Source organism: Vulpes vulpes, chromosome 12 (genome assembly GCF_048418805.1).
Source record: "Vulpes vulpes isolate BD-2025 chromosome 12, VulVul3, whole genome shotgun sequence".
Lineage (NCBI taxonomy): Eukaryota > Metazoa > Chordata > Mammalia > Carnivora > Canidae > Vulpes > Vulpes vulpes.
Window position 1 is genome coordinate 133,924,477 of NC_132791.1, and position 14,354 is coordinate 133,938,830.

Below are 14,354 nucleotides of genomic sequence, written 5' to 3' on the forward strand. Positions count from 1 at the left end.
TGGTCTCTCATGAATAAATAAATAAAAATCTTTAAAAAAAATGATGACAGGTGTATGTTTAATAGATGGAAAATAGATGTTTCTGATATATTAGGAAGTATATGATTCCTGGGTGCCTGGCCCGCTCAGTCAGTAGAGCATGTGACTTCTGATCTCAGGGTCGTGAATTTGAACCCCACGTTTTGTGTAGAGCTCACTAAAAAAAAAAAAAAAAAAAAAAAAAAGTATATGATCCCATCTCTATTCACTTAACTCATTATGTGAAGGGTTAATAATAGTTATGCAAGTAAGGCTATGGGTTCTATTTTTATTTCATACGGTCATTCCAATTTTCGTGCAGCCAATCTACATTACCAGTGTAATAAAATGCTGTGAAAGTAGGACATGAGCTTGTTTCCTTCCTTGTCTCCATGGGTACTAAAGGTTTGTTTTGGTTTTGCTGAACTGGAAAATAAGGACTTTGTGACTTTTGAAAAAGAAAAAGCATTAGCAAGCTGATTTTTTTTCCCCAAAGTTGAGTTAAATGGCCCTTCCCAGCACCCCCGAAACGCCACCAGCAGGTGGCAGCCCGCTCCATCTGTTGAGCCAGCAGCCAGCCTCAACTTCATGGCCTACACCTGAAGTCCACACACCCCAGACACCCTTTGTCTGGGTCCCAAAAGGGACCAATGGGCCTGATGTGCCTAGCTAGCCGCTTGTTATTCTTTTCTCTATATTCCACAGGCCAGAGCCAAAAGTATGGGCCGCTGAGAGTGAAAGTCACCTCGGGCTCACCTTTACCCCCAGCAGTGGCATCCAGCCATCAGGAGACCAGACCAAGGTGCTTGGGAAGGATCCCAGAGTGGCTGAAGCTTATGGAATCACCCAGGGCTCTGCCAGCACCATGCTTATAGTAATTCTCATTTATTTTTCACCCTCAACAAGGAGGTGGAAAGGCCTTCCCCCGATTCTGCACACCCAACCTCCCGTTCCTCAGGGAGATCTCTGCCAGGGGACACAAGTCTCTGAGTGCTTGAGCTGGTGGGAAGGAGGAGATCAACGAAGAGAGACTCCCCCCAAGGCATGGTGTCACTTTCCTGCCAGCTCCCTCATCACCTCTCCTTCGAAGCGAAAGGAGTGCCAGCCCTCAGTTTCCGTCAGATCCTGGGCTCCTAGGGCCTTGTACAAATCCATGGCTGATTTGTTCCAGTCCAGCACGGCGAGGCGGAACTGGGAGCAGCCCTTGTTCAGGGCCACCTGTGGGAGAAGACATCACTTACTTTTCCTTTCAAAAAGGAAAAGGTGGGACACCTAGGTGGCTCAGAGGTTGCACGTCTGTCTTTGGCTCAGGTCCTGGGATCCAGTCCCACATTGGGCATCCTGCATGGAGCCTGCTTCTCCCTCTGCTTACATGTCTGCCTCTCTCTCTCTCTGTATCTCTCATGAATAAATAAATCAAAATCTTTACTAAAGAAAGGAAAAGGCTTTCTTTCTTTTTCTTTTCTTTTTTTCTTTTTTTTTTTTTTTTTCTTTAGGAAAAGGCTTTCTGACCCTCCACCTGACCCCTGTGCCTCCCACACCCGCCTGCTTTTCAAGGGCCTCACCTGAGCCACCTTTTTTATTATTTGGGAGCCAATCCCTTGACCTGTTGTGGGAGAAAAAGTGGGAAAAAAGGGAAGGGGGGTTGTTTCAGTTGAAGGGAATCAGAAGAGGCCTGCGATCAGGGAGCAGGGACGGGGTTGGCCCCAGCCTCCGCCTCCTACCCCGATATTCGGGCATCACGTAGATGTCTTCCAGATAAACGTTGCGCCCCTTCCACGTGCTATAGATGAAGTAGTACAGCCCATAGCCCACCACACAGGGCCCTGAGAGGAACAGAGAAGAGGGCTCAGGGACTGGGCACCTGGCAGGACAGGTCAGGGGACCTCGGAGGTCCGGCTCTTCTTACCCTGCGGCTCCCCGAGGGCGGGGAGAAGCTCCGCCACCAAACAGTGATAGAAAGGTTTCTCTCCGAAGCCATCTGCTCTCAGGGCTGCAGGGGAGGGAGGGGCGGCAAAGAGACCGAGAGAGAACCTGGCCTGGAGAACCCATCCCTCCCCCCATCCGTCCTCTCTCCCCAGCCCGGGCCTGGACGCGGGTGTCGGGGTCCCTACCTTCCTCGCTGATCTTCACCTGGTCCGAGAGTTTCTCGTACTCGGCCAGTTCCTGCGGCGGTGACAAGACGACGCCGGATCAGGGCTGGGGGGCCCCCTCCCGCGGCTACCCCGCCTCCCCACCACGCACCCCTGCCCCGGGGTCGTTCCCTCCACCCCCTCCCCGGGCCGCAGCCGTCACCCGAATCAGTCTCAGGATGTGTCCGCAGTCTCCCTCCTTGGCCTCTCGGATCCGCACGGAAGCCATCTGGACCCCCGCCATCGTCTGGGGCTGAAGTCCGCGACTCTCCCTACAGTCCTGCAGGCAGGGGGAGGACGGGACCCCGGACCGCCCGGGAGTGGGGGTGGGGGGGCGCCGCCAGCTGGGGCCGGGGAGCGATGGGCGCGAGGGGCGGGGGTCCTCTCCACGCCGCACCCCGCACCCGCCGGAGGCCTGCCGAGTGCTCCGCCCAGCGGTGGGGTGGGGGGAGGGGCCCTCTCCGCGCCGCACCCCTACCTCGGCGGGACGCGCCCCATCAGCCAATCAGCTGGCACAGCAGGCCCGCCCCGGGCCCTGGCCCTGCCCCCCACCGCCCGCCCCCGTGACTGGGCCCCAGGGCAGGGGTCAAGGCTGCACTGGCAGCTAGCTTGCTGTTGTGGCCTGGGTGTCCCAGCCTCCGGTGGGTGAAACCCCGCAGTTCAAAAGTCACCTCCCCTGGACTTCCCTAAGTGAAATGTGCAGTGATTCCCGGCTGTACCCTTCACTCTCGCTCCCTCACTGGAGGCCAAGTCCCCCAGCTCCGAGACGTGTTTTGTAGAGGAGATCTTGAGTGACTCCAGGTGTTTTCTCCCGGTGCACTGGGATTTCAAAACGGGTCAGTGAGAGGGTGATGAATTTCTATTGGTAGATGCTGAAACTTCCAAGTAAATGGGGAAGAGGAGATAATTAGGAGTGGGGGCCAGGCCTCCTCTTAGTAGTCACTAAATCATTCTCAGGGCCAGAGCCTTCCTCTAAGGCTAGCCTCACAGCCCTGGGAAAATCCTGAGGAAGGAGCTCAGAGCAGACAACAAGCACTGCATTATCTCAATGAATCCTGGTTACAGTAATCCCATAAAGTAGGTCCTATTTTCACATTTGATGTATAAGGACACTAAAGCACCATTGGAGAGTGATGTCCCCAGACTCACCCAGCTAGATTTTGGGTATTCCACGTGTCAGCTGTAGTTGGCACAGAGCATGCTTCTTGGGGTGCAGAGCAGGACTCTTTCTAGACCTCAGGCCGGTAGAGGCATCTCCTCAGCTGGGCAGAAGGTTCCAGGTCCCAGGCCAGGCTCTAAGGAGGAGTGGGGAAGTATCCTATCCTAGCTCATAAACCTTCCCGGCAGGGGGAGTGTAGTGGAGGAATACTGTCCCTCCCCCAAGTTGTCCTGAGAGGGGTCAGAGGGGCCAGAGGGTCAGTGCCCGGTCTCTTGCCCCCCTTCTTCCCCCCAGGGCAACCTTTAACCCAACACCAACTACAGAAAGGCTTCCTGCCCCCACACATTATCCCCAGAGTTCTCTGAGCCACAGAAAGGACTGCAGCTGACCATGGACTGCAGAGGCCCGCTGGCCACATTGCCTGGGTGGCTGTTGCTACTGCTGCTGCTGCTTCCATCTCCCGGCCACCAGGGACTGGCCCTGAGACAGGGTCTCTCCACTCAGGTGCAGGACTGTTGGGATGGGTGCTTAGCCCATGTGTGTGTTTAAATGAGCTACACTCTGGCTCTGCTCCTGCCTTCCCTTCCTCGCCTCCCCTCCCCCATGCTGTGGCAGTGACCTCGTGTCCTCCTGTCCTCGGTCTACCTTGTTTGTTTTCTTTCTCTGATAGAGGATACAGGACCTCCCTTCTGTGCACCTCAGCAACGGCTCAGGAGGAGAGCCTGTCACTGTCATGACCTTCAACTTTACCAAGATCAAGAAGTATGAGGTTGACCTAGCCCCCTTGACTGAGTCCCCTGACCCTACCTTCTCTCCTGTGGATCTTCTCTTTTTCCTGTCTCCATCCCTGACCTTTAGTCTCCCCCATCCCATTTTCACCCCCAGAGGACATGCCTCATACACAGTCTGTCCTTCTCTATCCTCCCAGAAGCTCTTCCTCCTTTGAGCTTCGAACCTGGGATCCAGAGGGAGTGATTTTTTATGGCGATACCAACTCAAAGGATGACTGGTTTGTGCTAGGACTTCGAGATGGCAGGCCTGAGATCCAACTGCACAATCACTTGGCCCAGCTTACAGTGAGTGCTGGGCCTCGGCTAGATGATGGCACGTGGCATCAGGTAAGCTAGATCTGGTCCTGAGGGGCGGGGTGTCCTGAGCTGGTCCGTGGAAAGGGAACAGAAATGGGTTTTTGGGCATCCCTGTCCTACTGTCATCTTATTCAATCCACACAAAACCCCCACTATGGGGGGAGTTGCTATGCTCATCTCCAGCTTCCTGGAGGGGAGCTCTGAGGCTCAAAGACTGAGTGAGCCAAGGATGCTTGCTGACTCCACAAGTCCATGTTCTTTCTGCTATACATGACTGCTTCTGAATAGAGTGGTGGAGGCAGACCCAGGGGCCCCTGATTAGGCTCCACTCCTCCCTGCAGGTGGAAGTGAAGATCCTTGAGGATTCACTGCTATTGACTGTGGATGGGGAGGAGGTGCTGCGCCTGAGACAGGTCTCTGGGCCTCCAGCCACCAACAAACCCCAGTCCATCATCAGAATTGCACTGGGGGGACTGCTGTTTCCCATCTCCAACCTCCATTTGCCGGTAACTAGGACAACAGGGCTAGAGATCACAGACCAGAACTGTTAAAGTGTGGCTGGCTAGGTGACCGTGGGGCTCTAAGGCCACACTTAAAAAAAAAATTTATTTATTTATTCATGAGAGACACACACACACACAGAGAAGCAGAGACACAGGCAGAGGGAGAAGTAGGCTCCGTGCAGGGAGCCCGACATGGTACTCGATCCCAGGTCTCCAGGATCATGCTGAAGGCAGAAGCTAAACCGCTGAGCCACCTGGGCTATCCTACTCCCTTTTTTATTTTTTTATTTTTATTTTTATTTATTTATTTTTAAAGATTGTATTTATTTATTCATGAGAGACAAACAGAGAGAGAGAGGGGGGCAGAGAGACACAGGCAGAGGGAGAAGCAGGCTCCATGCAGGGAGCCTGACGTGGGACTCAATTCCGGGTCTCCAGGATCATGCCCTGGGCTGAAGGTGGCACTAAACCGCTGAGCCACCAGGGCTGCCCCCACCCCCTTTTTAATTTTTTTTAATTTTTATTTTTTCCCCACCCCCTTTTTTAAAGAAAGATAAGGCCACACTTTGAGAGAGAGCCAAGGGCATGAGAGTTGGGTGGGAGAGGCCAAATGCTGTGTCTGGAGGAGAATAAACTGAGGGTGGACAGGCACTCCCATGTCTTGATCACGACACCCCCGCATCCTCCCTTCTGTCCACCTGCTCCAGCTGGTCCCTGCCCTAGATGGCTGCGTGCGCCAGGGTAATTGGCTGGACCCACAGGCTCAGACCTCAGAGTCTACCCCTGCTAGTAGCCTCAGAAGCTGTGCTGTCCAGTCCCAACCTGGAACGTTCTTCCCTCCAGGAACTCGTGCAGAATTCAGTCTCCAAGGTAAAAGGCTGTTTTTTCCTCTATGGTCAGTTCTGTGTCTGCCTTCCCCTGTCTCCCTCCACCACTAGCCACCTCCCTCCATGAGTCCCCAGCCTTGAGTCCTCAGGTGGATCACTTCTTCCCCCGCCCCCAGACATTCCCCAGCCTCACGCAGAGCCCTGGGCCTTCTCTCTGGACTTGGGATTCCAGCTGGCAGCAGGTTCCGGCCACCTCCTTGCCCTGGGGACCCCAGAAAACCCTTCCTGGCTCAGCCTCTATCTCCAAGACCAAGTAAGAGAGGGTGCTGCCTGTATTCAGCGGAGCCTGGGGGCAGATAGGGCTGGGGTGGGGTGAAGGGGGACTCCAAACTGTTAATGTGAGGAAAGCTAAAGACACATCTTGAAGCTGCTCACAGTAAGCACATGGCATTTTATTTATTTATTCATTAGATTTTATGTTTAAGGAATCTCTATATCCAACATGAGGCTCGAACTCACAATCCTGAAGTCAACAGTCACACGCTGTAGGAAGTCAGCCAGCCAGGCGCCCCTACAAATGGCTTTTATTTAGATTGCATTTACCGGGCGGCGGGGGGGAGAGGGGGTAGTGTGGTTTTATAGAGTATCAAGCAAGGAAAATTGAGGCAGCATTTAGGTGGTAGGAATGGTCAGTAGATGAAAGGTATGGCCCAGAGGCCCCATTGCAATGGCAAGGGGTGGGGTTACGAGGAGTTGATGCAGTTCCTTCTCTCTCCCCCTCACCCCCCCACTCACCCCTGTCCCACACACTGCAGAAGATGGTGCTGTCCTCTGGGTCGGGGCTGGAGCTGGATCTGCCCTTGGTCTTAGGACTCCCTCTTCAGCTGAAGCTGGCTGTGTCCAGGGTGGTCTTGACCCAGGGTTATAAGAAGGAGATCCTTGCTCTGCCTGCCTTGCACCTTGGCTTCCTCCTCAACCTGTGGGCCCAGCCCCAGGGGCTCCTATTCCTGGGAGCTCTGCCAGGTAAGATGGTGCTGTTCATGTTCCTCAGCACACAGCTGGAAGTAGCCAGAGGGAGAGGAGAAGACAGGCAAGTGTGTGTTTTTAGGGGGAAGGAAACGTCTGGAAAGGAAGAAGAAAGGCCACAAGAAGAGAGGGGATATAGAGGCAGTGGGAGGAAGCACTTTAAAAAACTTAAGTCAGAGAGCTGCGAAAATGGGGGGCTGTTTGGGGGTCTAAGCTGCCCTAATTACCCCTCCATGCGCCCTCCCTCTAGGAGAGGCTTCTTCTGCCTCCTTTTGCTTGGATGGCCTTTGGGCACAAGGCCAGAAGCTGGACATGGACCGGGCCCTTAGACGAAGTCAGGACATCTGGACTCACAGCTGTCCCCAGATCCCAAGCAATGGCACTGACACCACCCATTAAATCCCCACCTACGAATCCCCTTGAACGTTGCTCATTCATTTATTCAACAAATGTTAGCTGTGCGTCTTCAACTTTGTCGCTGTGCTGAGCAGTGGGTCCTACTGATGAGTAAAACCAACCGTGGTGCTCCCAGTCCCCTGGGGGAGGCAGTCATTCAGCAAAGACCAAGGCATAAGCGGATGATTGGAAAGTGATGAGCACCATAAAGGGAATTATCATGAAAGCTTGGGACCCTAACCTAGTCTGGGGGTTCAGGGCTAGGGAGGAAGCTGTGACTTCTCAGGCTGAGATTCCAGCAGCACCCACTCACCGCCCCCCCCCCCCACACACACACACTTCAGTGCAGGTCACTTTCTGGGAACCAGGAGCCCCCCCACTTCCGGGGCATTTCCTCCCTGTATAACTTCAGCCTTCTCCCAGCCCAGGGGTTCCTGAGGGGTCTGGAGGGAAGGAAATCAGTGGAATTCTGTTGTCCCTTCGATGGGCCACTGCTGTGCAAGGAAGGGACAGCAGGGGGTGTGAGAGAGCCACTGAGAGAGAGGGCAGGGGTTCTGGGAAAGAGGGTGGGAGCAGCTGGGAGAAAAGAAAAAAGGAGTCCTAGCAGAGGAAGAAGCAGTCTGCATCTCTTCCAGTCTTGGTCTACTTGCAGCATTCCTAGATGAATTCATCTCTACTCCATTAAACAAAGAGCTGGTTTAGGCTGGTCCCAGCTGGGAGAAACAGAGTCAGGAATATCTCTGCCCTCAAAGAATATGGTAACTCAGCCCTCAGCCCCCCAGACCTCTGCAGAATCCCAGTGCCCCAGCCCCTACTTGGGGCACCCTCCTGTCTCAGCCCCTAGCTTCCTGGGAAAACTTCAAACCCTCTCTAGGGCTGTTAACCCATCCCCCATCTCCAGAACCCATAGGGATCCCTGCCTCCTGGCTTCTTAAAATGATTTTTCTCCCAGTCACCCCAGCAACAGGTTGAGTCACTCATTGGCCCTGCTGTCCCCTTCTGCAGGGATCAGCCAGGACCTAAATGACCCCTGGATGAGGAGGCTCCAGGAGAGGCTCTGGGGTGGAAGAAACAAAGCCTAGGCTTCTCCTTGGACCCTCCCAATCTTGAGGTTGCTGGTCTACCGATGCTTCCAGCAGGTGGAGTGTTGTGGAGAGTCCTCAGCATGGTCAGGAAGCCCAGATTCAACTCCCTGAGCAATGTTTGGGGTCTGCCTAGGCCATTGGATATGTCCATTCAGCGGGTATTTACTGAGCACCTACTGTGTACCAGGCACTATTTTAGACACTGACAACGCATTGATGAAAAAGACACAATCTGTTCTTCTTTTTTTTTTTTTTTTAATTAATTTATTTATTTGAGAGAGAGAGAGAGAAGGAGAGAGAGCACCAGGCAGGGAGGGCAGAGGGAGAGGGAGAAACTCCAGCAGATTCCATGCTCAGCACAGAGCCCCAGAAGGGGCTCTCAATCCCACAACCCTGAGATCACAGATCCAAGCCAAAACCAAGAATTGGAGGCTTAAACCAACTGTGCCACCCTGGTGCCCCCACCATCCCCCGTCCTATGGAGCTCCCAGCATGGGGGCAGGGCAGACAAGCCATAAACAAAAAAAGTAAGTAAGCAAGATCATTTCAGGTAGTGCTTGGTGCTCTAAAGGGAATAAGATCCTGTAACGTCACAGAGGACAGTAGTAGATGGGGAGCCTTGGCCAGGTGGTCAGGGATGCTCTCTCTATGGTGGCGTCACTTGAGCAAAGACCTGAATAATGAAAAGAAACCAGTCTCGTGGGCACCTCAGGTGTGAGCTAGCGGGGAGGGTTAAAGGACCCTAAACACACCTGGGTCCCCATCGAGGGGTGGTTCTGAGCAGCAATGTCCTGAACTTTTGTCCTTGAGGATTCTCCCAGGGGCTGGCCCTTCCCTCCTCCCCACACCCCACCCTGTCCAGGGCACCACACTCCCAACCTCTTTCCCAGTCTGCCCTAGATTTCAGGATTCCTGATTACCATCCAGAGCTGTCTACACTCTTTCATTAAGACTGACTTTGCTCTGACGCAGAGGCTGCCAGGCCCCCACCAAGGGCACCTCCAGTGCCTGCCCAGTGTCCCCTGGCTCTCCCACACCCCTACAAACCTTTCCGGAGCTTGGCAGCATAACCTGCAGCTTCCAGGCCTGGTCTACCTACTCACTCCACCCTGCGTGCTCTCTCTTCCCTCCCTCCTTCCCCTTCTCCCTCCTTCTCCTTTCCCTGCTTTTAACCAGAGAGTATTGGCTGTTGACAGTATGCCAGGCATACTGTAGTATATACTGTATTGGGTAGTCCAGAGAGATTCCAAAGATGAATAAGGTGCACCCTTGGTCCTGGAGAGCCAGAGTCTTGGGAGGGAGGTAGAAAGACGTGTAAAATGCTTTCATGGGAATGCCTGGGTGGCTCAGCAGTTGAGTGATTGCCTTCGGCTCAGGTAGTGATCCTGGAGACTCGGGATCTAGTCCCACATCAGTCTCCCTGCATGGAGCCTGCTTCTCCCTCTGCCTGTGTATCTGCCTCTCTCTCTCTGTGTCTCTCATGAATAAACAAATAAAAATTTTTAAAAAGTAAAAAATAAAATGCTTTCATAAAGATCCCCATGAAGTGGCTGCAAAATTCTGCCAAGGATCATCAAAGAGGTCAACTATTGAATGTATGAACCTGAAGAAATGCCTAGGTCTCTTGACCCTTCACTTTCCCCATCTACAAAATGGGGAAATGACTCTACTTGTAGGCCTGCTGTGAGCTGCTGATGAGTCATGTGGGCCCAAGGCCTTGCCAGCACTGAGTTCGGCCTTGTAGGAAGTGTTCAGTATATGAGAGATGTTGCTTCTGTTGCCACTATGAAACTCATGCACAGTTCTTTTTTTTTTTTTAAGATTTAAATTATTTTATTTTATTTTTATTTATTTATGATAGTCACAGAGAGAGAGAGAGAGAGAGAGAGAGAGGCAGAGACATAGGCAGAGGGAGAAGCAGGCTCCATGCACCAGGAGCCTGACGTGGGATTCGATCCCGGGTCTCCAGGATCGCGCCCTGGGCCAAAGGCAGGCGCTAAACCGCTGTGCCACCCAGGGATCCCTCATGCACAGTTCTTGAAATAGAAGTTGGAGCCTGCCTTGTGTAAAAGACAAAGAAGGTGGTGTGATGCGGCTGACCAGGGGCAAGCTGCGACCAGATGAAGGCAGACATCCTCATCTGAGCCATCCCAAGGAGGCTTCCTTGGGCCTGGTGGTGAGAGGCCCTGTATGTCCTCCTGAGGAGTTGGGGGGTTTGGTCAGGTCAGTGGCAGGACATCTATGTTCCTCCCCCCGCCTTTTTTTTCCAATTGTGGCAAAATACACATAACATACATCCTTTTTTTAGAAAAAAAAAAAGATTTATTTATTTGAGAGAGAGAGAGAGAAAGAGAGCACACTCAAGAGCTCTACAGGGGGAAAGGGCAGAGGGAGAGAGAAACACAAGCAGACTCTGAGCTGAGCGTGGAGCCCGAGTTGGGGCTTAATCTCCCAACCCTGAGATCATGACCTGAGATGAAGCCAAGAGTCGGATGCTCAACCAAACTTCATCCCTCCCAGGCACCCCCAATTTACCATCTTTGTAAACAAATTTTTTTTTAAAATATGACCCTGATGGACTAAAACGTACCATCTTAACTATTTGTATGGCTCAGTGGCATTACGTTTCTCAGTTTTGGGCAACTCTCCCCACCATCCATCTCTGGAACTCTTCATCTTGCAAAAGCGAAACTCTGTGCCCATTAAATGATAGCCCTCCTGCCAACATGCCCATATCTGTGTGTTGGAGTTATCTTCTTTCCTGTTCTTGTCTCTGCAAAGATTCATCTTGTTGGGGACCCAGATAGCTGAGTCCCTGGGATTTGGGGTGGTGGAGAGGAGGATCAAGGAACACAGACTTCATGATAGCCTCTGGATGTGGGAAAGAGGGTGTGGGAGTTCTTGTTCCCTTCCTTCTTCCTGGAGATGCTGGTGGGAAGACTGGGTTCCAGGAAGAGGTTGGAGGTTTGTGATGGCTCTTTGAGCCCCATTCCTTCCTTAGCTTATTTCCCTCTGAATACCAGTGCTGCACTTAGTAGCGAATTCCCTCGTACCTGTAGGAGAAGAAGACGTGCATGGGAGCAACAGGTAGCTCGGCCTCACCCAAAAATACATTATTTTTCAAGGGACCGGTGTACAGGACAGAGACTGAGCCAGCAGTCTGGAGGCTATCCCCACCCCTGTATTTGCCAGGGCATGTGGTTTGAGGGTATGATCCAGGCCTTATCTCTCCAGATGGAGCCTGGCTCATTTCTATGCTCTTTGCCTGATAGCCTCCCTGCGGTTTCTAGCAGAAGGGGCCATTCCATGTTGAAGTGCAATTCGGTAATCAGACTTTATCTTCCAGAGCTCTGTGGGTTGCTTGGGCATAGGATAACATATATGAAGGCTAAGGCCAAGGCCTGTTCTAGAAATGCTTGCAGTCTGATTGAAAAGATAAAATACACCACAGAGGTTTTCAGTCCAGTTACTTAAGATGAAAACTGAGACATTAGGCTTGATTTCTCTCTTTCTGTCACCCCCATTATTCATGTGATGGTACTTCCAACGTAAATCCTGAACCTATCCTCTTGTCTCCACCCTCAAACCTGCTACACTGGTCCAGAGCACCCATGTCTCCTGCACTGGCTCCTGCAAAGCCCTCTCAACTGGTCTCCTTGCTTCCCGTGGTCCACTTTCCACTCGGCAGCCATGGTGATTTTCATGAAATTTAATCGTATCACTCCCCTGCTTAACACCCTAGAATTGCTTCTACAATAATTGGATTAAAATCCAAACTACTCCCTTTGACCTGTATGATTTGGCTTCTGCCTACCTCTCAAATCTCTTGTTGAACCAATCTTACCTTCCTTCATCGAGCCCAGATTTTGCATTACACTTTCCTCCTTCTGGAAGGAAGAGTCTTCTTCTACAGGTCCCCATGGGTCCTTTGAGTTACTCGGGTCTCACGCTGACCCTTAACTCTTTGGTAAGGCCCTCCCGGACCATCCAGGGGTTCTCTGGCACCTCACTGTGTTTTATTTCTTCTGCATAATATTAAAATGCACTGCTTTATTTGTTTGCTTGTTTTTGTTATTTATTGGAATGGGAATCCCGGGACCAGAACAGTGCCTGGCTCTAAGTAAATGGTCATTAGCTACGCATTGAATGAATGAATGGGAGTTGGGGCTGGACTCTGAAGGGTGGGCAGTCTTCCAGGATGAGGGAATGAAATGGACAAAGGTGTGAAGTCAGGAGTAAGCACAGCCTGTCCTGGGAGTGGCCGGCTCAGCTCCAGCAGAGGACTAGTCGGGTCCTACTGGGAAAGGAGGTTGGGGACACGGGCTGGGTCTAGATTGTGGAGTGCTCCGAAGAACAGACAAAAGAATCAGGACTCCGTCCTGCAGGGTAACAGGAAGCCATTGAAGATCTTTGAGCTGAGGAGTGGCCTAATTAAAACTGTATCTTGAGAAAATTAATCCAGAGCCTGCCACAGAAGAGACCGAAACAGAGCCAGCTGTATAATTTGCAGGACCCAGTGCAAGAATGAAGATGTGGAATCTCTTGTTTAAAACGCAGGGGGGAAAGTGCCATTCAAGGCATTGAAAGAGAAAAGGCTTTCCTTTTCTTCTGGTGTTCTTGTCTCAAATTCTTACGAGGTTTTATTATTTAATGTTGTTCGAAATAAAGAAAAATTAACATTTATCTACCTTCAGGTTTCTGATGAGCACAGAAGGACTGAAAGGAAAAGGAATCGTGGGCAGCTCAGAGTTCTCCTTCCTCCCATGTCACCGTGGTCAGCAGAAGTGGTCTGCTGAGTCAGGAAGTAGCTTGCGCACCTGAAAAAGAATAGAATAAGATGCTTCAACCACCCATGTCTTCTAGAAGGCCACTCATTCCCTTCTTTCCGTGTTCCAAGCAACACCTGCTTCCAACATAAAGCGTGGCCTCTCAGCTATTAGCACTCCGCTTATTCAGGTGTATGCCTAAAACGCTCAGCTTTCTTCCCTTTGAATCTGGCCCAGCCCCCACGTGTGGTGGGTCTGCTGGAGTTCTGTGCCCAGGGAGCATCACAAATGGCAGGGTACAAGTATCTCCTCTGCGCACACATACTCCACTGTCCCGTTGGATTTCACTTACAAATGACAAGTTCAAAGATAAAATGAAGAGTTACAAGATGGTGATAGCAGAGCACTAAACCGAGCACAAGGCCATTCTGAGCACCAGCCTCATTGAGCAGATCCCAAGTCCCTGAAACTGGGCTGGGGGGAGAGAATTTAAAGGAGAGGGTGATAGAACAGGCATCGTTAGGGACTAGAGCCAAGGATAGGAGGTGAAAGTTGAAAGAAGAAACATCTCTCCAAGGAAAAGTGACAAGATTTGAGATAAAAAGTGACAGATAATGATTCTTAAGCCGTGGTCTCTAGAGGCTCCGGTAGCCCTCCTACTAGACTGTGGGCTTCTTGAGCTCCAGGAGAATCATGACTTTGCATCCCCAGGGCTAGAGTTGTGCAAGGTCTCTTGTAGATACTCAATAAATGCTCCTGGACCCAAGTGGGTAAATGGGGAAGGGGGAGTTCAGACATGGGGGATTGGGGGGACACAAAACACCTGAGCAGACTGTGTCCAGGGCTGGGGTCTCAGGGCCATGCTAGGGGCCAGGAATGTGATGTTGGGAAGGGCTTTGCCCAGAGGGTGGGTGGGGACATGAGGAAGCCCCTGAATTCCGAGAGGACCAGGGGCTGGGGAAGTGGAGAAGGAGGTGTTGTGGGGGCTGGTAGCTGCTCCCCCAAGGAGAATTTCCCTCCGGTAGTGACGTCTGTCCTTCTCTGTGTGGTCTGGTCCAGCATCCTGGCAGGTGTCTTCTGTTTGTCTTGGTCTCTGGCTCTTTCTCCATTCCTCTCGCATTTGGCCCTGTCCATCTCCAGATCTTAGTTTCCAATGGCCGGCCTGGGGCCCCTTCTCGGCAGAGATCGGCTTCCCTCTCCGGCTCCCTATCTCTCCGGGGTTATCTTTCCCTCCGCTCCGCCCCGACACGCCCTCCATCCGCTCGGTCCATCTGATCCCGTCCAGTACCTGGGACGGGCGGAGGGGAGAGACCTCCTTGTCCTAAAGAGGCGGCAGGGGGGCGGACCCAATCCC

At 52.2% G+C, this 14,354-nt stretch overlaps 2 protein-coding genes and 1 long non-coding RNA gene across 4 annotated transcripts; 1 reads left to right on the forward strand and 2 right to left on the reverse strand.

The window, feature by feature from the left end:
* Positions 1-887: 887 nt before the first annotated feature.
* SAT2 (spermidine/spermine N1-acetyltransferase family member 2) lies at positions 888-3,482 on the reverse strand. 2 transcript variants are annotated; one of them, XM_026005405.2, is made up of 8 exons: positions 3,300-3,482; positions 2,870-3,028; positions 2,314-2,430; positions 2,133-2,184; positions 1,928-2,011; positions 1,743-1,844; positions 1,584-1,624; positions 888-1,236 (listed from the first exon to the last, which is right to left on the reverse strand). In XM_026005405.2, the coding sequence occupies exons 3-8, from the start codon at positions 2,392-2,394 to the stop codon at positions 1,069-1,071; spliced, it is 528 nt and encodes a 175-aa protein (XP_025861190.1). In that variant the 5' UTR covers positions 2,395-2,430; positions 2,870-3,028; positions 3,300-3,482; the 3' UTR covers positions 888-1,068. The 2 variants fall into 2 exon arrangements, with proteins under 2 accessions (XP_025861190.1, XP_072586277.1); XM_072730176.1 differs by having other exon boundaries at positions 2,870-2,969; positions 3,300-3,438.
* Positions 3,483-3,645: 163 nt separating this feature from the next.
* Positions 3,646-7,177, forward strand: SHBG (sex hormone binding globulin). Its single transcript, XM_026005403.2, has 8 exons — positions 3,646-3,813; positions 3,980-4,071; positions 4,238-4,427; positions 4,739-4,903; positions 5,608-5,770; positions 5,904-6,040; positions 6,543-6,750; positions 7,004-7,177. The coding sequence occupies exons 1-8, from the start codon at positions 3,700-3,702 to the stop codon at positions 7,150-7,152; spliced, it is 1,218 nt and encodes a 405-aa protein (XP_025861188.2). The 5' UTR covers positions 3,646-3,699; the 3' UTR covers positions 7,153-7,177.
* A 3,356-nt stretch (positions 7,178-10,533) lies between these two features.
* On the reverse strand, positions 10,534-14,323 carry LOC140594722 (uncharacterized). Its single transcript, XR_011995902.1, has 2 exons — positions 12,923-14,323; positions 10,534-11,287 (listed from the first exon to the last, which is right to left on the reverse strand). It is a non-coding gene; the product is annotated as an uncharacterized lncRNA (long non-coding RNA).
* Positions 14,324-14,354: the final 31 nt, after the last annotated feature.